Source organism: Mastomys coucha, unplaced genomic scaffold (genome assembly GCF_008632895.1).
Source record: "Mastomys coucha isolate ucsf_1 unplaced genomic scaffold, UCSF_Mcou_1 pScaffold21, whole genome shotgun sequence".
In the NCBI taxonomy this organism is placed as follows: Eukaryota; Metazoa; Chordata; class Mammalia; order Rodentia; family Muridae; genus Mastomys; species Mastomys coucha.
Window position 1 is genome coordinate 138,787,346 of NW_022196904.1, and position 24,994 is coordinate 138,812,339.

Below are 24,994 nucleotides of genomic sequence, written 5' to 3' on the forward strand. Positions count from 1 at the left end.
TTTTGGTCAGTGTTTTGATGCAGCATTAGGAACCCTAACAAAGTTGTACCAGTGTAGTGGGGTCTTGTTATGACAGACTGGATCATGTGCCCTAGTTCTTCCCTCTTGGAGTACGAAAGTGCTTATTTTTGATGTTACAGGAGTCCACAGTTGACAGACTTTAAACTTTTTAAAAAAGAGTCTTACAGAGAGTTTGGATTTTAAAAGAAACTGTTTTTTTTGTTTGTTTGTTTTTGTTTTTAAGACTGAAAATTTAAAGAGTGAATTTGTAAGGCTGAAAGACTTTTTAAGTTTGTAAAATGTTTCATACTGTGATGTGTATATTACTGTGTGATCTTGGGGAAGAAAGGAAAGGTTGTGACTTTACAGTGATTTGTGTGTCAAATTGACAAGGGGTCAATTGTGCTGGATATACTAAGATAGCAGGTGTGGCAGCACATGCCTGAAATCCCAGCATTCTGGCAGTTGAAGTAGAAGGAGAGGAAGGGGGCTTGAAGCCTTATTTTAGGACTAACAGGAATTTAGTAAAAATGTTTTGGGTGGGAAATGCCTCAGAAGAAATGTCTCACTGAGTGGTCCTGGCTGGCCTGGACTATACATGAGGCTGGCTTTGAGAGATCTACCTGCATCTGCCTTCCTAAGTTTTGAGATTAAAGGCAAATGCTATCACACCTGGCCTTAAAATTATTATTATTGCTGTAGTGGGCACTGAACATGCTTGCATGCATGCTAGGCAAATGTTCTACTGTGGGACCGTGAAAGGCAGCCTGTTTTCTGGTCGAGCTAGGTTTAAACCCCGGAGACCGATGGCCTGTTTGCCATGCTCCCAGACATTAGGTTCATGACACGAGGTCCCAGCTCCATAATTCTGTAGCCCTCAGTCACATAGTCTGTCTGGACTCCACCCCCACATTTACCTGGCAACAGCCAGGATGTCGCAGCCCCACTATAAAAAGAGCTACTTGCCCCTTCCTCGCTCTCTTGCTTCCCTCTCTACTCTCTTCCTCTTTCTCCCACTCCCTTCCCCTCTCTCTCTCCACATGGCTATGGCTGGCCTCTCCTTCCTCCCTCTCTCAGCCTTCTTACAATAAACGCCTTAAAACCACTGACCTTCTCTGCTCATCAGAACCCGCAGTGCTGGAGCAATGGAGCAGGTTTCCCCTCTAAAGAGCTACATCTAACCCCCCGCTGGGAAGCTTCTTTGAGGGCCAGCCATGGCCGCCAGCCAAACCAAGCAGCCAAGCAGCCTGCCGAGCAAGCCGCCTGAGCTAGCCTCCCAGCCATAACCTACCATAGCTCTCCTACCCTTTTCCCTTCGGCCACCGGTCCAGAGTCCGCATGAGGGTCCCCCCACCCCCTCCTCAGCTCTTCCGCTACATACAGCAGCGTCTGGGATGTCCAAGAGTGAGAGCTTGTTGTCCCTGGCCTCCGTGAGGCCCAGAGACCCCAGAACCTGCTCTTCCGCAGTACCCAGCTGTCTGTGGTGCCTGAGAGTCGGAGCCTGACTCTGGCAGTTCCTCAGGGACCCCAGACTGTGCCCTTTCCTCACACCCGGAGCAGTTCTGTGGGGTCCGTGGTGCAGTCAAACTCCCCACATCCCGCCTCGCCCAGTGGCCCTAGCCATGGACGGGGGACCCCACTTTTTTGGTCTCACATTCTACCACTGAGCTACGTCTTAGCTCTGTCATGAGATAGGGCCTTGCTGTGGAGCTCAAGCTGGGCTTCAAATGCTCCATCCTCCTGTCCCTTTCTAGCTCCCAAGTAGTAGAATTACAGGCCCATACCATCTCGCCCAGGTCAGAGACGAAAAAACAATGTTTATTTTCATGTGTATGTATGCCCATGTGTGAGTTCATGCATAATATCACATGCCTGCAGAGGACAGGGGAGGGCGTTGAATCCTCTGAAAATGGAGTAGCAGGTGGTTGAGCTGCCCTGTGTGTGCTGAGAATTGAATGTAGGTCCTCTGCAAGAACAGAAAATGCTCTTAACCACTGAGCCATCCCTATAGCCCCATAAAACATTTTTTTAAAAGGTGATCCTGTGATATTTGTCTTTTCTGTGACTGATTGATTTTACTCAACACATGACTGCCAGTGGTTGCTGCAAATCACAAGATTTCATTCTTTTATTCCAGAAGTATATTGTGCATATATACCACATATTCATTCATTCATTGACATGGTGGCTGAATTTGTATTGTAGCTATTATGCATAATGCTGAAAGAAACATGGAGAGCCAGAAGTCATGACATATTCCTGCACTCAAGAGGCTGAGATAGGAGGATGGAGAAATTTGAGGCCAGCCTGAACAATATACAGAGACCCTGTCTCAAACATCACAAAACACAATATGGGGATCTGAGATGCAACGATTTTCTTTTCATCAGATACATACCCTGTATGGGGGTTGCAGGATCATATTGTAGCCCTGCTTGGAGTATTTTGAAGTACTTCATATTGTTTTTTCATATGCCTGTACTAAGCTGCACCTATACTAAGTGCATACAAGTTCCACTTTCTCCACATCCCACATTTGTTTGTTTTCTTTCTTCTTGGTACTAGGAATTAAATCCAGGGCCCCTTAAGTGTTACAGTTCCTCTACCACTAAGCCATTTCCACAGCCCTTTTTGTGTTTAGTTTGGTTTTAGTGTTGGTTTTTCGAGACAGGGTTTCTCTGTGTAGTCCTGGCTGTTCTGCAACTCACTCTGTAGACCAGGCTGGCCTTAAACTTGGATATCTGCCTGCCTCTGCCTCCAAGTGTTGGGATAAAAGTCATACACCTCCAGAGCCCTTATTAATTTAAAATTTTGCATCTCTCTATGTGTGTTGAAACAGAGTCTTACTATGTTGCTCAAGCTAGCTTCAAATTCTCTATCCTCCTGCCTCAGCCTCTTGAAAATCAGGAATTACAAGTCCATGCTACCAGGCTAGGTTATAAATATCTACCTGTCATTAATATATACACATGTATATTAAAAGCTATGGATCAGGGTGGTGGTGTATACCTTTAAACCCAGCACTCATGAGGCCAATATCTGGTCTATATAAGTGAATTCCAGGACAGCCAAGGCTACACAGAAAAACCCTCTCTCCAAATCCTACCCATCCTAAAAAAAACCAACAAAACAAAACAAAACAAAAACCCAACTATGAACAGAGCTGAGTCCTGGAGTTTATCCCCAGAACTGAAAAAAATCCATATGCTTGTGAGTTGTTTGATAATGGGGATGTGTTGTGAGAATGGCATTAGGAAATTCATTCTTGTGGGAACATTAGAGAGTGCATTTTCAGAAATCTCCCAGGAATGGTCTATGTATGTGGTTTCTGATGCAATCAAATGATTCAATGAGTACAAGATATGCAAAGCTGCTTCCAGTGTCACGTGTGGACTGCTTTCATTTTATAAGGAGAAGCTAGAAACTGAATGTTAAAACACAGTAAGTACATGGATCAGCAACATGCTGCTTGCCAGGACCAGGCATTATAGCAATACACACTTGGATGAACAATCTTTTCACATGACTGACAGGCCTCCAGCATAATCACAAGAGAGGATACTTACCACAATGCCCCCATCACTAAATTTCAGCTGTCGTTGACCAAAATGTTATTATGTGGTACATGACTGTATTGTAAAGTTTCTTTCATCACTAACCTCCTCCTCCACATTGCTACACACAGAAGGTAACCATGGTTAAAATCTTCTAGCTTAAGCAACAGTAGGTACGGCTAATCTTTACTTATATCTACCTTTAAACAAATATTTTTTTCTTTTTGTTTCCTTTCTTAGGACAGGTCTCTGGCTGTCTTGGAATTCAATAAGTAAGACCAGGATGGCCTCTAACTCAGAGATTTACCTGACTCTGCCTCCCAAGTGCTAGTATTTAAAGTGTGTACCACTATGCCCAGTTTACAAAAGTATTTTTATTATTTTAAATTATATATATGTTGGGGGAAGGGGTATGCACATGTGAGTACAGGGGCTCTCAGAGGCCAGAGGCATTGCATCCTGTGGAGCTGGAGTTACATGAGTGGTGCTGGGAACCAAGCTTGGCACCTCTAGAAGAGCTGTAGGTACTTTTAAGCATCAGGCATCTCTTCAGCCTTGCACATCCACCCTTTGTTGTTGTTTGAGACAAGGTCTCTTTATATAGCTCTGGCTGTCCTGGAATTCACTCTGTAGACCAGGCTGGCCTCAAACTCACAGAGATACTTCTTCAGCTTCCTTGCTGAAATCAAAGGCACGCGCCACCACACTTGGTCCACAGCCTCCTCTTTTTTTTTTTTTTAAAAAGGGTTTACTTATTATATGTAAGTACACTGTAGCTATCTTCAGACACTCTAGAACAGGGCGTCAGATCTTGTTATGGATGGTTGTAAGCCACCATGTGGTTGCTAGGATTTGAAGTCAGGACCTCTGGAAGAGCAGTCGGTGCTCTTAACCGCTGTGCCGTCTCTCCAGCCCCACATCCTCCTTTTTTTAACACGATACTGTGCTATATGCACTGCTGTGCACATGGCACTCTTTTAGAATCTTCTCTAGATTGTTTTTGAAATGTTTGGTGGTAGTACTGTTTGCTGAACTACTAATAATGAAGCTATAAAGTCTTAAAACTTTGACTACGTTACCATACTAAATTCTACTACTCAACATTTACTGTTCATGTCATTATTGTTAGAGATAGGCCAGCTCTGATTGGCCTGGAACTTGCTACGTTGGACAGACTGACTTATAACCTTCCATAATCCTACGCCTTCCTTCTGAGTGTTGCCTCTTTTTTTTATAGTTATTTATAATTTTTTATTATGTCTTGTATGTGTGTTTATGCTATGTATACATGACAGGGTGGACATATGAAGGCCATGGCTCTCCTGTGTAGATAGATAATTTTTTGGGAGTCTGTTCTTAGGTTCCATCTTGTTTTGAGGTGTGATCATGCTTAATGTTCCTGACACTTTGCTAGCTCCTTCCAGCTGGCTGTTCTGTGTTCTTCTCCAATCTCTGCCTCCTGTAGGAGTGCTGGGATTACAAGGCATGAGCTCTGCATGTAACTTTTTTTATGTGGGTCCCTAGGTTCCATTTGAACTCAGGTCATTAGTCTTTGGAAGCAAGTGCTTTTGCCAGCTGAGCCAGCTCCCTGCTCTATCTGTCTTTTTGTGGTGCTTGGGAATCAATCCCAGGGTCTGCTACATGTTAAACATGTGTTCTACCACTAAGCTATATCTTGATCCCAGAATAGGCATTTGTTTTTGTGTACCAAAATGGGATCCAAACTAGGGCACGTGTTTTACCACTGAGCTCTGTGCCAAATCTGGCTTTTTTTTTTTTATGATTTCAAGGCAGGTAGTAGTCTAACATTTTGAAGTTGCTTAGCCATTAGTCCTGTAAGTAGGTGATGAGAGGCCAAATGCTGTCACATGTGTCATCAATAGAGAATGATACTTAGCTGTTTACCTCAGAAGACTGAGTCTGTGGAACACAGGAATGTGTCTTATGCAGCATTATTGCCTCTCACTGTGTCTGAAAATAACCAATATCCTGTTTTGGGACAGCTTTGGAATCTGAGTCAGAGTGGATGCCATTTTGAACAACAATTTTGCTATTTTTAATGCTTCAAAACATATATAAGTACCTTGAGTATTTATGACATTGCTTTGCTTTTCCAGAATGAATATAATCACCAGTGCCTGACTAACCACAGAACAGTCATCACGGACAAACACACTTAATCCAAAATTCTGTCAGTGGTAGAATTAGTTTGTAACTGATGAAACAGATTCAGAGAGATTAACTTAACTTGAGTTTACAATTAATGAGCATTAGTGCCAAAATTTAATGCCAGTCAGTCTAGCCCCAGATCCAATGGCCTTAACCATTCAAAAGTGTAACCTGTCACCTTCTTCTAAAAAAACACAAGTCATGTCATATGCCTTAGTCCTAAGTGAGAAGACTGAAGTTAGGGACCATGAGAACCGGTATTTTGAACTTTGGCCGTTTTTTATTTCTCTTTGATACAAGGTCTCTCCAAGTAGTTATGGCTATCCTGGAACTCAATGGCTGGCCTTGAACTCACAGGGATCCAATTGCCTCTGCCTTCCAAGTGTGTGCAGGGATCATAGGTGTGAACCACTAAGTCAGCAACACTTTATTTTTTTCTTCCCATTATAGTGTAAATTCCACTATGGAGAATTTTGTTTTGAACAAACTAGCTATAGCATCAGTGTCTGAAACAGGTAGTAAGTAGAAACTAAAAGGTTGTATTAATGAATGAGGAAGGTGTATGTTACACTAACTGCTCGAGAACTTTCTGCTTCTTTTAATATTACATACCTAGTTTTTGCTACGGGACATAATACCCTGTTTGATTTTAAGAGCTTCCAATAAAAATGTACTGAACTATATCATGTCAGGAAGTGAACACTAAGTGTCAGCATTAGATCTGTGCAAACCGCTGAGGTCGATACAAGCAAACTGGCCTTTCTCACACCTGGAAGAAGATTGTGACTTCTGAAACAACATGGTACAAATTACTGGTAGATTTTAGGATTGGTCACAGCTTAGAAAACAACTTCTGCCAAGGAAAAGCATGTTTGATGGTGGTTTCCCAGGACAGCTGAGGATACATAGAGAAACTTTGTTTCAAAAAAACCAATGAATAAATAAATAAATAAATAAACGATAAAAAAAAGTTAAAGAAAAGAAAGAAAGAAATGTAAAACTCAAATCTGATGGCTCAGCAAGATGGCTCTGTAGCTAAAAGTACTTGCTCTGTGTGTCTGACAACCCAAGTTTAAGCTCTACAACTCACGTTTAAAAAAATCTAGCTATACATTATTAAAAAATACTGGATAGAGTTATAGAGGGGCTTTCTCAGCATTTCTGCAGCAAGATGGGAGGTAGAGATCGGACAAGCTTCTGGAGCTTTTGTATGCACTGAGGGCCAGAAACGAGAGATCCTGCCTCAAAAACGAGGTGGAGGGGATAGGGACATGGCTTAGCAGTTAAGAGAGCTTGCTGCTCTTGAAGAGGACCCAAGTTTGGTTCCCAGCATCCATGCTGGGTGGCTCACAAATACCCAAAACTCCAGTTCCAAGAGATCCAATGCCTCTGGCCTCCATGGGCAACTCACCCTCATGTGTACATACTCACAGATTTATAATAATTAAAAATAAATTAGAAACATAGGAGAGAATCAACTTCTGAAATCTGACTAACTTCTACATGTACACTGTGGAATGTTCACACTCTGTCCCCAACCCCACTAATTAAAAAGAAAAATACAGGGATATTGGGGTTGGGAACAGGAGAGGTGGTGGGGAGGAGAAATGACTGGAATATAAAATTACCCATACACCCTTGGGTTTAATTCCCTAAGTGGAATTTAAAATGCCCCCAAATTGAGGGCATTTTGGGGGTGAGGTTCCACTGCCTAGTGCAGTGGAAACTGCATGCAATTTATGAGAATAACCCTAGCAAAGACTCCTAGTAATGGGTGACACAGAAGTTGAATTGGCCATCTTCTGTAATTAGTCAAAGCCTCAAATGGAGTGACTGGGACACCAACCCAGGCACAAAACCTTTCACCTATAGTTTGTTCTGCCTGCAGAGTGTTCTGGACCAGAAGCTAAAATAATCATCAAAGACACCAGAGAGACTTCATCCAGCAACTGATGAGGAGTAGACACGGGGGTCCCATGGCCAAACATTAAATGGAGCTCTGGGAATCCTGTGGAAGAGGGGGAGGAAGGAGTGGAGGAACCCAAGGGGTTAGGGACACCACAGAACCCAGAATCAACTGGCTAGGACTCACTGGGGCTTGTAGAGATCAGGGAGCCTGTAGGGGCCTGACTCACGTCCTCTACATGTATGCTCTGGTTGGTGTTCGTGGGGCAGCTGGTGCTGTCACTGACGCTTTTGCCTGCTTGTGGGACCCTCTTCCTCATTCTGGGTTGCCTTGATGTGATGGTATGTGCCTAGTCTTAATGTTGCTTCTCATGCCCTGTTTGACTGATGTCCCTGGGGGGCCTTTTCTTTTCTGACGGGATGTGGAGGGGGTTGGGTCTGGGGGAGAGAAGACGGGAGGGAGGAGAAACTGTAGTTTGACGTAATGTAGAATAAAAAAATAAAAATTAAAAAAAAATTTTTAGAAAAGGGGACTGGAGAATGCTAGGACGTGTGGGCAATTTTAAAGTCTTACACAATAATGTTTGCAATTGTGACAAAATTTTGGCTCTCCTATTTGAGCATGGAACAAAACGGATTTGTGTCACGTCCTGCAGGTCATGCCTTCTTCTGAATTATTCTCTTCCCCCATGTTTACTTCTAGTTTCTTGCTGGACCAGGTTGGCCTATGCTGCAGTTACTTTTTCTTGGGAGATAGAAAGAAAGGCCTAGTCATTCCTGGGGGAAGGGCACTGACAGACCAAAGAAAGAATTCTATCCAAGTTCAGTTCGGTGAACCATTGAGTTTATTGAGGCCATTTATATAGGTGACTCAAAGTTAGTTACATCACCAGGAAGTCCCTTGGGCAGTTTATGGGCAACTATACAAATTAAAAATCTCACCTGCAGCATGGATGATTCACAAAGAACCTGCACCACTGAGGAGTTTCTTGGGCCACTTATGGGCAGCTTCAGTAATGGAAGAGTTGTTGTTCTGGTCAACTTGCTCCTGAATATACACCTTCCTCTCATGAGGAGATATTAGTAGGCCTTGTTCCATGAGTTTCCTGTGGCTGATTCAAGACAGCAATGGTCATGTCCATCTTAGAAGAAACAACTAGCCTAGAAGATCTAATCTGGTTTAAATCTAAAAGCTAGAAGAGAGTTTCCTAACAGTCTTGAGAGTTTGGGGATAAGGGGGCTCAAAGAGGGGCTAAAGAAGTGTAAACAGGATTTCTTTACGTAGGCTAAGAATAATTTTTATCTCATAACCTCTGGCTTAATTGCTCAGGAAGTAACACGATAACTGAACGGCTTGGCAGGGTCTAGAGATAGAGGGAAGTTCTGGGTAGGCTGAAGGAAGAAAGTAAACGTTTGCTGAGTGAATGAAACAAAGGTAAGGACAAATTGTCATCACTGGGGTGAGTCTATCTCCATCTGTAAGATTTGTTAGAAAACAGTATTCAGTTGTGGCAAATTGTATTTTCATAATATGTCAAGTATGAATAAAAGCATTTCCCAACAACTTCCTTTTGTAAAGTAACTTTGAAACAAGGTCCTATAAGTCTAAAGTTCATAAAAGGTGGATCATGCCTTAGAATTGAGAAACTCTAGCAGAGGTCGGGCGAAAATGAGACAGAGACTCACTATGTAGTTCAGGAAGGTATTGAACACCTGATCTTCCTCCCTGGTCTCCAGTGCTGAGATTACCAGCGTGCCACCCGGAGCCTGACTTAGTAAGGTCTTACTTTAGCTTTTAGTAAGGCTTGGCCAGATCAGAGATTAGGAGTGATGCTGATGATAATGAAGTCACGATGGTCTGTCCTTGTGAAGTCAGTCATCAAAGCGTTCACGCCATCACGTCATTCTTTCATACCATCACCTGTAGTCCTGGACGGCGAGGAACACCAGCGCCCAGCACACGGGCCGGGTGGGGGCTCCCGGCGGGAACCGGGTGGCCAAAGCCCGGCCCTGGTCTCCGTGTTAGGCGCCGGGCAGGGTCTTCCGAGAGCCCTCCTCATTTTCTCCCTTTGCAAGGCCTCATGGGAGTTGTAGTTCAGCGGTAGGAAGACCCACTCGGCCTAGTCCGGTCCTCCGTTTCCTCTACGCCCCGGATGAGGGCGAAGACTCGGGACAGCGGGGCCCGGCCCAGAGAACGCCGAACTACAACTCCCGACGGACCCGAGATTCCAGTACGCAGTCACAGGTATCTGCGGCGCGATCCGCGCTCCGCGCCCCGGCGCACGCGCACCGAACGGTGGCGGGACCCGGCCGCGTGCCCTTTCCCGCCCTCGTCACGCCCTGCACCGTCGGCAGGGCTGTTTCGTAGGCTGTGGGCTTTCCCCGCGGTCCTCCTTCTCCTCCTCCTCCGTTTCTCCCGAAGTCCAGGCTCCGCCTGTTTCCCTCCTCCAGGGCAGCCTCAGCCCCCTCCTGTCTTCTGTGCCTCTGCTACTTCTGCTGAAGGAGGAGGCTCCATGTTGTCCCCTCAGCGAACTGCAGCGGTGGCATCGAGAGGAGCAGGTGAGGCGTCCAATTTTCCCCGGACCCGCTCCGCGGTCACCCACGCCGCCTTCCAGTGCTTCGGCTCCGAGGTGACAAGCCGCCCCTGCCGCCTTTTTTTTTTTTTCTTTTTTCTTTTGGTGTGGCGGCCGGAGGCTGCACCACCGGGTGTCTCGGCTCCGAATTCAGGGCCGGGGCTCCTGGAGCGGGGAAGGTTCGCAGTCTGTTCCGGGAGCCCGCGGCCGCCTGCGGCCTGCTGCCTGCTGCTCCGGCCCGTCGAGCTCCGCCCTGTGCAGAGCAGGGCGTGCCGGGCGGTGGCGCGCTCCGGGTCGGGAAGCGAGACCGGCGGTCGGTCTTAACGGGCCGAGATCCGCGGGAAGGCTTTATTGTTGAGCCTTAAAGTGCTGAATGCTGCGATGCAGACTTGGAGTTGAAACGTTTTATTTTAATCGGAAAGATCTTGAGTTACTGACAAGTATTAGTAAAGTTCGTTTCCCACCCGTGCTTATCTCCATGTTAGAACTGGCCTAAATTTGGTTGTTTTGCAAGTTTTGTGTGTGTGTGTGTTTGTGTGTGTGTGTGTTTTAAAGTAAGCTTGGTTCCTTTGGCTTTCCCAGAGACATAAAATGAGGTAATAAAAGCACTGAATGAAAAACTAAATAGTCCTACCATAAATACGTGGATGCGATTTCGCCTGTCATTTTAGCTGGCACTGTCCTTGTTTAATGGGTATGGCCCTGAAATGATTGCCAGTTTCAGTTGCGAAATCTAAAGGAAAAAAGGAGAGTCAACAGTAGTGTTTGAAGAATTTTTTAGCACCCCCCAGTTTTCAGATTTGAGTACGAAGTGGAATGTTTTGTGAAAGGTGAAGAAAAAAAAACTTAACAGACTAAAACGTCAGGGTTCTCAGTTTTGTTTTGGAGAAGTAGAGTTAAGTAAAATCTACATACGGACTTGTAATCTATGTCAGTATTCAGCTTACATACAAACTGGAACGTCAAATGAGAGCTGTTTTGCTTCCTAAGGAAACCAGCTTGTATTCTAGAAATTCCTGTGCAGCATTAACATGAGTGAGGGAACGTACGGTTGAAAAACATTTCACGTAGTGAAACATATAAGGCCAGTGCCAACGTATTGTTCTATTTGCAGTGGTTTACTGTCTCTTGTAATAGTCATAACCATAAGAAAAACAGTTGGGGGGGTGGTGGTGCACACCCTTAATCCCTACACTTGGGAAGAAGAGTCAGGTGTATTGATGAGTTCAAAGCCAGCCTGGTTTACAGATTGAGTTCCAGGACAGCCAAGGCTACACAGAAAAACCATGTCTGGGGTTGAGGGGAACAAAAGAAACCAAACCAAATAACAAGACAACTCTCCCCAAAACAAACAAACCCACAAACAACAACAAAACAAAACCAAAAACAAAGAAGAGGGAGGTGTGATTGTATGCCAGAATAATTTTCTTAGTGTTTAGTAAATAAGACCAGTTTGTTTTGTGGTGCTAGGGATTGAACTTGGTTTTGTACTTTTACAGTGCTTAACCCTATTTCCTAGGGCTCCTCACAACAGTGTTAAGAATTTTTTTCTTTTTGAGTGGGCATGATGATGCCTGCTTTTAATAGTCATAGTCCTTGAGGGGTGGAGGCAGTCAGGATCATGTTTGGCTACATACTGAATTTGAAGAAGTTTACATGAAACTCTTTCTCAGTTTTCCACCCTCAAAAAATAAGAAAGAGAAAAGTTGGTTCATAAATAAAAGTTATAATCACTAATTGAAACAAAATAATGGAGTGGGGCTTGATGGCATATACCTATGATTTAGTACTCTGGAGGCTGAAGCAGGAGGATTTCTAGTTGGTTTTGTTCCAGTAAATCAAACAAAAATCCTAAAATGAATACTAGAGAATCATATGAAAGAGAAATTGAAAGTTGTTATAGAATTTACCCATGATAGGCCAGCCCAATGGCTCAGCAGGTGAAGGCATTTTTTACCATCTAAGCTTAACAACCAAAATTTGATTCCTGGGACCCACATCATACAAGGAGAAAACTGATTTCTACAAGTTCTTCTCTTGACTTCCACAATACACTGTACATTTAATGTGAACACACATTAAATAAATAAATATAATTTAAAATTTTAGCCATAATCACCAGCATGCCTGCTAGTCTTTGGTCTGTTTTTGTTGTTGTTGTTGTTGTTTGGTTTTTTTGAGGCAGGAATCTTCTGTGGCCTAGGCTGGCCTCCAGTTGAGGCTGATCTTAAACTTCTGATCTGCTTCTACCTTTGAAGTGATGTGATTGCAGGGGTGCACTCCTTGCACCAGGTGCTGTTAAAAGTTCCTTATGGTCTTGTGTTTTATGTTGAGAAGTGTTAAAGTAAAACAATGGCATTTTAAAATTTGAATTTTAAAACATTTTCCTGGGCTGTCTGTCAGACTCTAGGAGCATATTTAATGCTTAGGGGAAATAGTAAGGGTGGGGGAATAATGCAGTTTAAGACAGACCTCAGTTGTTTTAGAGCTGTGGTTAGGGACTTAAAGCCTGCATATGCTTAGGTTACACTTGTTGGGTCTTGTGGAGTGTAGTGATGCATCTCAGCACTTGGGAGGCAGAGGCAGGTAGATCTCTGTGAGTTCAAGGTTAGCCTGGGCTACATGGTGAGTAGAACATCTAGAACTACACAGTGAGACCCTGCCTCGGAAAAACTAAAAAAATAAAAACTGGATCTCACTGTGTAGCCATGGTTGGCCTGGAACTTTTTTTGTAGATGAGGGGGATCTTGAACTCATGGAGATCTGACTCCCTCTTCCCAGTTTTCAGATACCTCCTATTCTAAGTACAACTTATAGATCCTGATTTTATTTACTCAGGGGTCAGGAAACAGTGAAAAAGGAAATCCTCATTTTGCATATTTATAATAAAATTTCTCCAATGGTAGGTGTATACATTTGAATAGTTTATTTGATAGAAAATAAGCATTTGTTAGCTATTAGTATTTATGTTGAAACTTTGTTGCTTTTTACAAATTAAAAATGTTTTTATTTGAATTTCTTTTGCTAGAACACATTAGATGTATCTCACAGCTAAAAGTCTGTTGCTAAAAGTCTGTTATCGCTAACATACTTTACTGATAGGCTTTACTCATATATAGTAAGTGAGCAAAGGATTGGAGTAAGGGCATGGTTATCTTGAAATGGTAAATCTAAGCTGAGTAAATATTTCCAATTAAGATATTCTTGTTTTGGGGCTGGAGAGATGGCTCAGCGGTTAAGAGCACTGACTGCTCTTCCAGAGGTCCTGAGTTCAGTTCCCAGCAACCACGTGGTGGCTCACAACCATCTGTAATGGGATCCGATGCCTTCTTCTTTTGTGTCTGAAGACAGTGACAGTGTACTCATATACATTAAATAAATACATCTTTAAAAAAAACCCATAACACATTAGATGTTTCTGTTACAGGTTAAACAGTTTTGTTTAGCATCTTATGCTAAAGCACAAAGATTGTCTATAGTAAATGAATTGGAAAAAACTTTCCTCCTAAGTGCTTTAATTAGATACACATTTTCCCCAATGTTCTGGTTGGTTGGGTTTGAGCAGCTCCATGGGAACAAGCTTTTCTGTGTATCTACTGGCACATTTACTGCCTTAAGGTAAAGTGCAACATAGAAGCCAGAAAGAACAACATGCTGCGGTTGTGGAGTCAGGAGAGGACTTCTTAGCATACTTCCTTTGTGATGTTTTCTCTGGCTTTGTAAATTAAAGACTTTGTGCTTTTAGGGCTGCCAGCAAAGGCAAGGCATGGAAATGCTATGCCTCTTTTTGGGTGTGTTGCTCTTGCCCTTTAGAGAATATGTTATTTCAGAAGGGGACTGGAAAACTCAGGTCATAACTCCACCATGAGTCATATAGTCTACTCAGTAAAATGTTTTTGTAACTTTGGTTCCTGTGCTTTTAAGAATCCTTTGCACAGAGAGGATGAGTACTAAGGATGGTTCTAGCACAGTAGTTCTTTTTCATTTATTTATTTATTTATTTTTAAAGATTTATTATTTATTCTATGTGTATGAGTACACTGTAGCCATCATGTGGCTGCTGGGAATTGAACTCAGGTCTTCTGCTTGCTCTGGTCCTGCTAGCTCTGGCATAATACACTGTAGTTGTCTTCAGACGCACCAGAAGAGGGCATCAGATCTCGTTATGGATGGTTGTGAGCCACCATGTGGTTCCTGGGATCCGAACTCAGGACCTTTGGAAGAGCAGTCAGTGCTCTTACCCGCTGAGCCATCTTGCCAGCCCTCTTTTTTATTTTTATTTTTTAAAGTTTTTTTTTTTCCTGTTAAGTTTTTTTTTTTTGTTGTGTGTTTTTTTTTTTTTTTTTTTTTTTTTTTTTTTTCAAGACAGGGTTTCTCTGTGTAGCTCTGGCTGTCCTGGAACTCACTCGGTAGACCAGGCTGGCCTCGAACTCAGAAATCCGCCTGCCTCTGCTTCCGAAGTGCTGGGATTAAAGGCGTGCGCCACCACCGCCCAGCTAAGTTTTTTTTTTAAGAGTTATTTTATGTGTATCAGTGTTTTGCCTGCATGTATGTATGTGCACCATGTGCATGCCTGGTACCTGCAGAGGTCAGAAGAAGGCATCATATACCCTGGAAATAGTTATGGACAGTTGTGAGCTGTTCTGTGGGTGCTGGAATCCAGATCCCAAGTCCTACAAGAGCAACAACTGTCTTTAACTACTGAGCCATCTTTCCAGCTCCTCTGTGGTACTTAACAGAAGATTTTTGTGTGTGTGTGTGTGTGTGTTTATGTGTCTTTTTTGCTTTTTAAAGATGTATTTATTTTATGTATGTGAGTACACTGTCACTGTCTTCAGACACAAAAGAAGAGGACATCGGATCCCATTACAGATGTTTGTGAGCCACCATGTGGTTGCTGGGAATTGAACTCAAGACCTATGGAAGAGCAGGCAGTGCTCTTAACTGCTGAGCCATCTCTCTGGCCTGTCTATGTGTCTTTAAACAATGTCTTTAGGTGTTTTTGGATGTCAACCTTATGGGTAATACTGATACCACTAGCATGTAGTGGGTACAGACTAGGGATGCTGCTAAATATCAAGTACTCCATAGGATCCCCTCTCTCCACAAAGGGTTTTCTGGCCACTAGTTGTCAATATTGCCAGAATTGCCAAGCTTGATCCTACAGTTTTATCAATCCATTAAATTTTTTGAGGTAGCAATGGTAACTGCTTCAGTTATCATTTTCATTGAACACATCACTATTCAGATGGTATTCTTAAATATTTGAGAACCACTTAAACTTACTCATTATAGGACTGGGCATGTACGTACCACAGTTGATAGAATACTTGTGTATCATGCACTGAGCCATGCTTTGTATTCCAGAACCCCCATGAAACTGGGCCAGTGATCCCAATATTCAGGAAATGAATTGAGGGGGATCAGAAATTCACGGATTTTTTAGCAGTTCAAGGACACCCTAGACTACATGATATTCTATCTCAGACAGATAGACCAAAACCTTACTGGTTTTATGTGTGTATCTGTTTGTGTATTTGTGGTGCTTGGGTTCAAATCCAGAGCCCTGTGGCTGTTAGACAAGTACTCTAACACTGAACTACACCCTTAGTCCTCCTAATAATGTTCTTATAGTTGAACTTGAAATAAAATTGGTTTTATGTATTCTTTTGTAAGATTGAAAAGGCTAACCATGATTACTAGCCAACCTCTGCTGTGCTTTTTAACCTATGGCAAATATTTTTTTCTCCTTCCCCTTTGGCAGGGAAGACAAGGTTTCTCTGTTGTGTACTTCTGGCCTTGAACTCACAAAGATTCACCTGGGATCAAAGGTGTCCTCTATTAGGATCCTGTGCTAGATTGTTTTTGTTGGTTTAGGTATTAAATCCAGGGCCTACTTTATTCCTAAGCATATGCTACAATATTGAGCTATGTTCCCAGGCTTCTCAGCTCCCTCTACCCCAACCTGGGCTGGCCTGGAATTTGCTGTGTAGACCAGGCTGGCCTCAGAAATCCTGCCCTACTGCTTTCCAAGTGCTGGGATTAAAGTTGAGAACCACCATTACCGGCTGTGTTTTTAAGGCCTTGTAATGTAGGAATCAGTGCTGTAATATCCATGTCTAGAAATTTTTCTAATTTACCTGTTAGTCTTTTAACTTCATTTTCCATTCAGTGTGATTATCATTTTAGTGTAGAAAATATATGGAATGTAGTTTATTAGGGAGATTGTTTGAATTGGTCTATTAAATCTCTTGGTTAGTGTGGATTAGATGTATTGTGCCAAAAGTAAAGGATAAGTCATTAGTTCATAAGTAATTAGGAAAAAGGTTGTAATGACCACACAAGTTGTTAGACTACATTTTCATTACTAAAGATTTTCAACATGCTAAAATGTTGACAGTTATGAGAAATTTTCAGCTGTAAGTAATTAGACAACACTGATAACAGTATTTCTATTTATTTTCTTGAAGCAAAGGCTTAAGTTTACTTATGTAGATATGGATATGACTATAGATAGGCCAGATTTTTGCATATTTTAATAAGTCTCATATCTGTTGTCCATATTTGTGTAAGTGCTTACAATCTCTAGTATCATCTGTTCTCAGTGTGCAGATGTGTACTTTGGAAAATAACTGCTTCTCTAAAGGGAAAGGAAGATACTATTCTTGAGATAAAATGAAATCAAGAATTTGAGATTTTTTTTTTTTTTTTCTTTTTCGAGACAGGGTTTCTCTGTGTAGCCCTGGCTGTCCTGGAACTCACTCTGTAGACCAGGCTGGCCTCAAACTCAGAAACCCACCTGTCTCTGCCTCCCAAGTGCTAGGGTTAAAGGCACGCACCACCACCGCCCAGCGAATTTGAGATTCTTGAGATAAGCCAGATGTGGTAGCTCATGCCTGTAAAACCAGCAGATATCTGGGAGGCCAAGTAAGGAGGCTTGCCATGAGTGCTAGGCTAGCTTGAACTGCAATGTGTGACCTTGTCTCTGGAAACAACCCCAAACCAAAAACACAACAGAAGACCAAAAAAGTAGCAGTTAGGTTTTAGAGCTAAACAGTTTCTGCCTGACTTTGTAGTACAAATGAAGATGTTGAGCCGAAGTGGTTTATTCAGTGCAGAACCAGGGCCAGATCTTTAGTTTTTTATGGAGGCTTTTCTTCCCTGCATACTGCCTCATTACAGTGATGACCTTTGCCTTTAATCCTTGAACTGTAATGCCTACACTCTGGAGGCTGAAGCAAGAAGATTGAGAATTTGAGGTGATCCTGGGCAAGAGCCTGTCTAAAAACAAAAAGCTAAATAAAAATGCCCCCCAATAACCTTTGCTAAGGCAGAAACTTTGGTTATAGAAGAGAGAAATGATGATAAGACTTGGTAATATATTGCATATAGGGAGATAAAGCTGGAAAAATGCAGAGGACTAGGATGGAGTAATTGAGAGGAACCATTTTGAAATAGTTAATGTAGACTTGTAAAATGTTACCACTAGGGAGTTTTGAAAGGAGACTGGAGGTGAACCAGTCAGATCACACAGGCTGAGTGGTAGAACTGGAATAAGAACTTGTCTCCTGACTCTTCAGGTCAGTGTGTTTGCACATATCCCTCCTGCTAGTATGAGTGGAACATTTAGTGACTATACTTAGGCCTTTGAACATGTCATTTCAGAGGTTAGAGAGGAGGGGAGTTAGAGCATCAAAATACAGGGTACAAAAAGAAAGAAAAATGGTAAAAAATGAGCATACAGTTAAAAATTATAAAATAAAGAGCTCAGTGAAGCTGGCCATAGTGGTCATGCCTGTAACCTCAGCACTTGGGAAGTGGAGGTAGAGAGCTCAGGAGTTCAAGGTCAGCCTTGGCTACATTTTGATTTTGAGACCCTCTGTTTCTCCCAAAAAGCTCAGTGAGAGAGTAATAGGAGATTTCAGAAGAGTGTTGGTGTAAATCAGCCACTGAGGGTGAAGAAAGAAAAGAACTCCTGCAGGGAGATGCCAAAGGGCATGCTAAGATTTGTCTTGAATAGAGGTTTTAAGTTGCCCGTTCTCCACTTGCAAGATAGGAGGGAGAGACAGGGTCTCTGTTTGCCTCAAACTTTCAATCCTCTCTAATTCTAGGATTATCTGGTTATAGCTCCTAGTCTGGTTGCTAAATTAATATGTAATTCAGAGTGTCTTTTATGTTTCTGAAGCTGGCCTAAAATGCTTAATTGTCTTGTCTCTGCATTTTGAGTGAGGGATTGCAGGCACGTGTGACCATTCCCTACCTGATGTCTCTAAATTATATTCTGATGATATTGTAACGAGTGGAGTAATGGTATGTACACGTTCCAGTGGAAACAGGAATATGAGAAGGGAACTGTTTATTGAACACCTAATGTATGTCAGGTACTATGCTTTAGCCTTTAGCTTTTTTCTTTTTTTCTGAGACAGCTTCTCAGTGTATAGGCTATCCTATTCTTGAACAGACTTGAACTAGCATAGTTTGGGTTTGAATCAACTGTTGTTCTTATTCTTCCCTCTTCTTGCAGCTGGGTACTAGGTTTATAAATGGAGACTAAAGTTGTTATGTTTTCTAGAGTTAAACTGAAACAATGTCATAGGCTTTGGTTATGTCACAGTTTTTGTTGTCTGCTGTTGTGGGCATTTGTTCAGGGAACTTGGAGGTCATAGCATTGAACAAAAGACAAAAAAATCTGCCCTCATAGATCTTACATTTTAAAGTAGAGAAAGCCAAAATTGAGACCTTGTCCTGATGCCTATTTTTATTCATTTTATCGTACTATTTAAGAGGGCAGGTCAGATAGCTTCCAGGTAAAAAATGCTTGCTGCTAGCCTGTCATCCTGTGTTCAATCCTGGGACCTACATGATAGAAAGAGAGCACTAATTCCTGTAAATTTTCCTCTGATGTCTATATATGTAACTAGACATCAGTGCAAGCATACACACAGACACACATAGACACACACACACACAGACACACAAGAGGAGGAAAATTAAAACTAAGTACTCAGAGGGTGGGGTGTGTGATCCAGACAAGGGTAGTTAAATATTGAAGTCTAGGTCAAGAGCAAGAAGCATTTTAGGCCTTGGGAATAAGTAGTTGCATAGGTCATCTATTTGAAATTGTGGAGTTAAGACAGGACAAGATAAGACTTGAGCCCTAGCTTTCTCCCTGTGGAAATAACCAATGAGAATGAATTTTACAAGCAGGATGATAACAGTGAGGATAGTATGAGGAACAGTGAAAGTACTTACAGGATGGAAACTTAGCTTTGAGCTCTCAATCCATAATTTGTAATTTTTGTAGTGCTGGAGGTAGAACACAGGGCGTTAGGAATAGGTAGGCCTCTGCCACCGAGCTGCATCCCTGTACCCTGTCATTTTGATAGCTTTTAATGTGGCTGTCTTCATGGTGTGCTCAGTATTTATATTTTAGTTTTTTTTTTTTTTTTTGAGACAGGGCTTCTCAGGACAGTTCTGGCTGTCCTGGAACTCATTCTGTAGACCAGGCTGGCCCCAAACTCAGAGATCTGACTGCCTCTGCCTCCTGAGTGCTGGGATTAAAAGCGTGTACTATCACTGCCTGTCTATGATATACTTAATATGTAAAGAAGTATAAGAGTTCAGCCCTAAGGGATGAGGTAGTAATGTAAGTAAAGGAACAATCAGAAATAGTGACTGTGCTAGATGGAAAGGGAAAGGGCATGCTAGTAAGGAAAAGGACTTAAGTTTTCATATTTTATTTTTTTCCAATGTCCTCTATAAGGGCAGGTTTTTTTTTTTTGTCCCTCTGTTCAGTATTATATCTCCTAAGTTCCCTAGACAAGTCTGCACATCACTGCTGAGATAAAGCATCTAACCCTTAAGGTTTTAATTAAGGAATTTTTTAAAAATTTAATTTAATTTTTTTTTTTTTTACTTATTCATTTTACATTCCATTCACTGGCCCCCTTCTGGTCACCCCCTCCCACATTCTTCCCCCATCCCTCTTCCCCCTCTTCTCTGATTGGGTAGGGGCTCCCCTTGGGCAGTCTCTCATTCTGGCACTTCAAGTCTCTTCTAGGCTAGGTGCTTCCTCTCTCACTGAGGCCAGACAAGGCAGCCTAGCTAGTAGAATGTATCCCACATATAGGCAACAGTTTTTGGGATAGCTCCTGTTCCAGTTGTTCTAATTAAGGAATCTAAATGATTGTGGAGTCCAAGATAAATCAGCAAAGGCCACTTTCTGTTATCTACAGTGGGAGGAATTGAAATGTGGTTTTTTTGGAAATTAGTAATAAAACCCTGTTGTCTTTAAGAAGCAGGATGGTGGTGGTATGGTAAAAAGTGGGGTGCTCAATGTATATAAATTGATTTGTTGGTGATGTGTACATTTCAAAGTGATTTGTTTTCTTTTTTTGTGGCTCAAATTAAAGACACTGTTAGTGAACATGGTCCCTTTTAGGCCAGAGGATGTTAATGACTGCCTATATTTCCAATGCAGGGTCATGCAGGGCCACCCCAGCTATCACACTAATATGGCCTGCTTTTCTTTACTCTTGCCTAATGTATTGCAGGAACCAAGAGAGCCATCATGAGTAAGTTTCCTTTTCATTCTCCCTGTCCTCAGCAGTGTCCAGCTTTCCTTGTCCTGTAGTTCATTGTATAGAACTGTATCTTTTTGTCATTGCGTTATTCCATCTTGCCTGTAACCTGTACAGTCTTTTATGCCTTTTGGCTGATAGTGCCACCAGCATCTTTAGGATTGTAGCCTTTGCCTGTATAATACTGCATATCACCCATGTTGGCTATGTGTCATTCTCATTTATGCTGAAATAGAAAAATAGCTGGAATTGAAAGGTCTAGTGTATAAACTTAGTCATAAAAATCTTGGGAGACTCTTGTATTGGCTACTTGATTTGGTTGTGTTTGAAAGTTGCTATGTTACTGAGTTAAATAAAATAGGAACCTTTCTTTCTCATAAAAAATGAACTGGTAGGACACTTCTCTCTCTCTCTCTCTCTCTCTCTCTCTCTCTCTCTCTCTCTCTCTCTCTCTCTTTTAAAGACCTGGTTTCTCTGTATAGCCCTGGCTGTCCTGGAACTCACTCTGTAGACCAGAAATCTGGTCCTTGCTGACTCACTTCCATTTCTGCATCTATCTAGTCGGAAAGGGGAAAATCTGGAAGTTGCCTGTATTTTTTTTCTAGTTATTCTACTAGTCAAAACTTTCATGTGTCATATGATCACAAAGTTGGTTTGGAAATGTATTTCTTTTGGGCAGTTATGTGTCTTGCTAAAAACTTACATAGAAGATGATGATGAATTAGACAGTAATGATACATTGTTGTTAAAATTCCATCCCATAAACAACCTCTGTTTACTTCTCCTAAGGGCCCAACCATAAACCAAAGTACAATTCTGTCAGAGTACAATGGGTAAGTTTATTGGGCTTCCTTACAGAGCATAGGGGAAGGATTTCTTACAGGGGTGTGGGGGCTCCTTCTCCCAATAGGTCACAATTGGAAGGCCTTTACCTAGAATGTTAGTGCGAATAAGGTAGAGTTGCATACAGTAGGTATCTTAGGGTTACTATTGCTGTAATGAAACACCATGACCAAAGCAACTTGGGAGGAAAAAGTTTATTTAGCTTAAGCTTCCATGCCACAGTTCAGCATCAAAGGAAGTCAGGATAAGAACTCAAGCAGGGCAGTAAACTGGAGGCAGAGCTGATGCAGTAGCCATGCAGGAGTACTGTTTGTTGGCTTGTTCCCCATGCTTTCTTATAGAACCTTGCTTAGCCCACTTTCTTAACAGAACTCAGGACTACCAACCAGTGGTCTCCCTACCCATAACTCACCCATGACTCACTAATTAAGAAAATGCCCTGGGCTGGAGAGATGGCTCAGTGGTTAAGAGCACTGACTGCTCTTCCGAAGGTCCTGAGTTCAATTCCCAGCAACCACATGGTGGCTCACAACCATATGTAATGGGATTTGATATCCTCTTCAGGTGTGTCTGAAGACAGCTACAGTGTACTCATATAAACATAAAATAAATAAGTACATATTTTTTTAAAAAAAGATAAATTTCCCAGATTTTTTTTTCTTTATTTAAATTATAGGAATGGAACCCAGGGACTTGCATGCCGTGGGCAAATGCTTTCCTGCTGAGCTGCATCCCCAGCCCAGATCTTTTCACTTCTTTTATATAAGAGACTAACGACCTTTGGGTCTTGGATTTATTTGCTGCTGTGCCAACAATTAATCTAAGATAGCTAGAAGTAGTGGCACATGCTTGTAATCACAGCCCTTGGGAGGCTGAGGTACATAATAGACTCCAGTTTTTTTTTTAATCCCTTTCTTATGTGTGTGTGTGTGTGTGTTAGCATGTGTATTGGCACATGTGTAGGTATACTTGGAGGCCCAAGATTGACATCAGGAATTACTAATTACTCTTCTACCTTTGTTGACCCAGGATCTCTTATTCAAATCCAGAGCTCACAGATAAAGCTAGTTTAGTTAGCCAGCTTGCTCTAGGGATTCTATCTTGTGAAGGTAGAATTATAAGCAGGCTGCCATAACCTTCCTGGATTCTGGAGATCTGAATCCTCAAGCATTTTTTTTTAACTTCTAAGTCATCTCCTCAGCCTGTTTGTTTGTTTGTTTCTTAGCTTTATTTTTTAAAAAGATTAAAAAAAAAAAAGCTGGGCAGTGATGGCACATGCCTTTAGTCCCAGCACTTGGGAGGCAGAGGCAGGCAGATTTCTGAGTTCGAGGCCAGTATTGTCTACAGAGTGAGTTCCAGGACAGCCAGGGCTACACAGAGAAACCCTGTCTCAAAAAACCAAAAACCAAACCAAAACAACAACAAATATATATACATACATACATACATATATATATATATGCATGCATATATATATATATACACATATACACACACACACACATATATATATGTACGTATGTTAGGGATCATTCAGTTCCTGGATAAAGAACATACAGCTTTTATTTTTCTTAAAAGATTTATTTATTTATTTTGTATACAGCATTCTGCCTGCATGTATCCTGCAGGCCAGAAGAGGGCATCAGATCTCATTATAGATGGTTGTGAGCCACCATGTGGTTGCTGGGAATTGAACTCAGGACCTTTGAAAGAATAGACAGTGCTCTTAACCTCCAAGCCATCTTTCCAGCCCTTAGCTTTTATTGTTATAATAAGCCTTAACCAGCACTATAGCTGGGCAGATATCTTCCCTCTAAACTATTAGTATCTATTTCCCCATTAATAACCCCAAATTAAAATTGGCCCTGTCCATCTGGGCTGCTCTAAACTTCAGTTGGCCAGCCCTCATGGCCATGCTTTCATGACTCTCCTACCTCTGACATCTTCCTTCGCTCCTCTTCCCTCTCCTCATGGTTCCCCTCAGACCCCAAGCCTGAGACCCCCGAAACCCCGCCTATCTCGATTCTGCCCAGCTATAGGCTGTAGGCATCTTTATTCACCAATCAGGGATAACTTGGGGGGCAAGGTCACATAGCATCACTTGGATCTGAGGCATCCTTGCAGGGAGGGAGGTGCTAATCTAGGCCTTGGGTGCCAGTATTTAGCATTACAATACGTAGCAAAAGACCAAACCTCAACAAGTTCCTGCTTTCTCCAGTTTGGCCAGGTATTTCTTGTTTTTACTGTTATATTGCATACTCTAGGCTAGCTGGCCCTTCAGCTCCCCAGAAGTGCTGAAATTAATTCTACTGCACCTGGGTTTTTTTATGTGAGTTCTGGAGATTGAACTCTGGTCTTTATTCAGGCTTGCAGGACAAGTGCTTTTACCTGCTGATCCATCTCACTGGCCCCATACATAATGTACTTTCATTGGGTTCACCTCATTACCCTCTCCTGCTCCCCACCCTCTCCCATTGATTCCTTTCTTCTTTCCACTTAGTTCCTCTTCTACTTAACTGCTTTTATTTTATTTTTTTGATTCATTGAGCTTTATTAGGGTTATTTATGTAGTCCTGGGTAAAGCATGTTTATAGGAATACAAGACTCCTTATCACTGAAGAAAATGTCTCTCTGTCTCCCAGTGACTATTAATTGGCTATAGATATAACTCAAGGAGGTGCTTGTCCTTATGAGCCCCTCCCCTGGCTACTATTATCTATCTGTTGGTCTTCAATGGGGGTATCCTTCATGGGCTTTTTCTCCTATGACAGGGTATTGACAGATCCAGTCTTGTCTGGTTGTTGTGCTGGTAACCATAACTACTATGAGATCAAGAGTGCAGAGGGGATGCCATGTTCTGAGAAGACAGTTGCATGTGACTTTGCTCCTTCCTCCAGCTCTTAACATTTTTTCTACTTTGTCTTCCATGACCATCTGTAAGTCTTGGCAGGGGAAGCTGAACACTAATTAAACAGCCCTTTGTTCTCTGCACTCTGACCAGTCTGCAGTTTCTGATGTTACTGGGACCTTTTAATTTTTTAAAAACAATTATATTCTTCCCTCCCCTCTTTCCCCACCTGTATTCTAGCACATCAGCATCTGTTTTGCATCAGAGAGCACTGGAGGCGCGGCTCGTGGGTCCTAAGATTGACTCAGGGTGTGTGGTCTGGCAGCAGATACCTTTACGCAATGAGCAGGCCCCCGGGATCTTTTAATTAACAGATATTCTTAGTGTTGATGAAATTCTGTTAGTACTCCTATATTCTCCTTCTTTTGCGGTTATTGTATATGTTATGTGCCCTATGAAAGCTTTTGTTCTCTTCATGGTGTGTGTGTGTGTATAAAACTTAATGGTTTTTTTTTTTTTTTT

The 24,994-nt window shown here is 42.1% G+C and overlaps 1 protein-coding gene and 1 long non-coding RNA gene across 3 annotated transcripts in view; one reads left to right on the forward strand and one right to left on the reverse strand.

Moving 5' to 3' along the window:
• Positions 1–1,791: 1,791 nt before the first annotated feature.
• Positions 1,792–9,550, reverse strand: LOC116103493. The gene is made up of 3 exons (XR_004123486.1): positions 9,315–9,550; positions 8,571–8,740; positions 1,792–1,966 (listed from the first exon to the last, which is right to left on the reverse strand). It is a non-coding gene; the product is annotated as an uncharacterized LOC116103493 (long non-coding RNA).
• Positions 9,551–9,760: 210 nt separating this feature from the next.
• Positions 9,761–24,994, forward strand: part of Atl3 (atlastin GTPase 3) — a 41,439-nt gene continuing 26,205 nt past the window's right edge. The window contains exon 1 of one of the 2 annotated variants that reach the window (XM_031389548.1): positions 9,761–9,873. Coding sequence is in view for 1 of the 2 variants with exons in the window: in XM_031389547.1 (XP_031245407.1) it covers positions 10,142–10,187 (46 nt within the window). In the remaining variant the exon portion in view is untranslated. Of the gene's footprint in view, positions 9,874–10,025; positions 10,188–24,994 lie in introns of those variants that run through there. The other variant, XM_031389547.1, reaches the window with a different exon arrangement.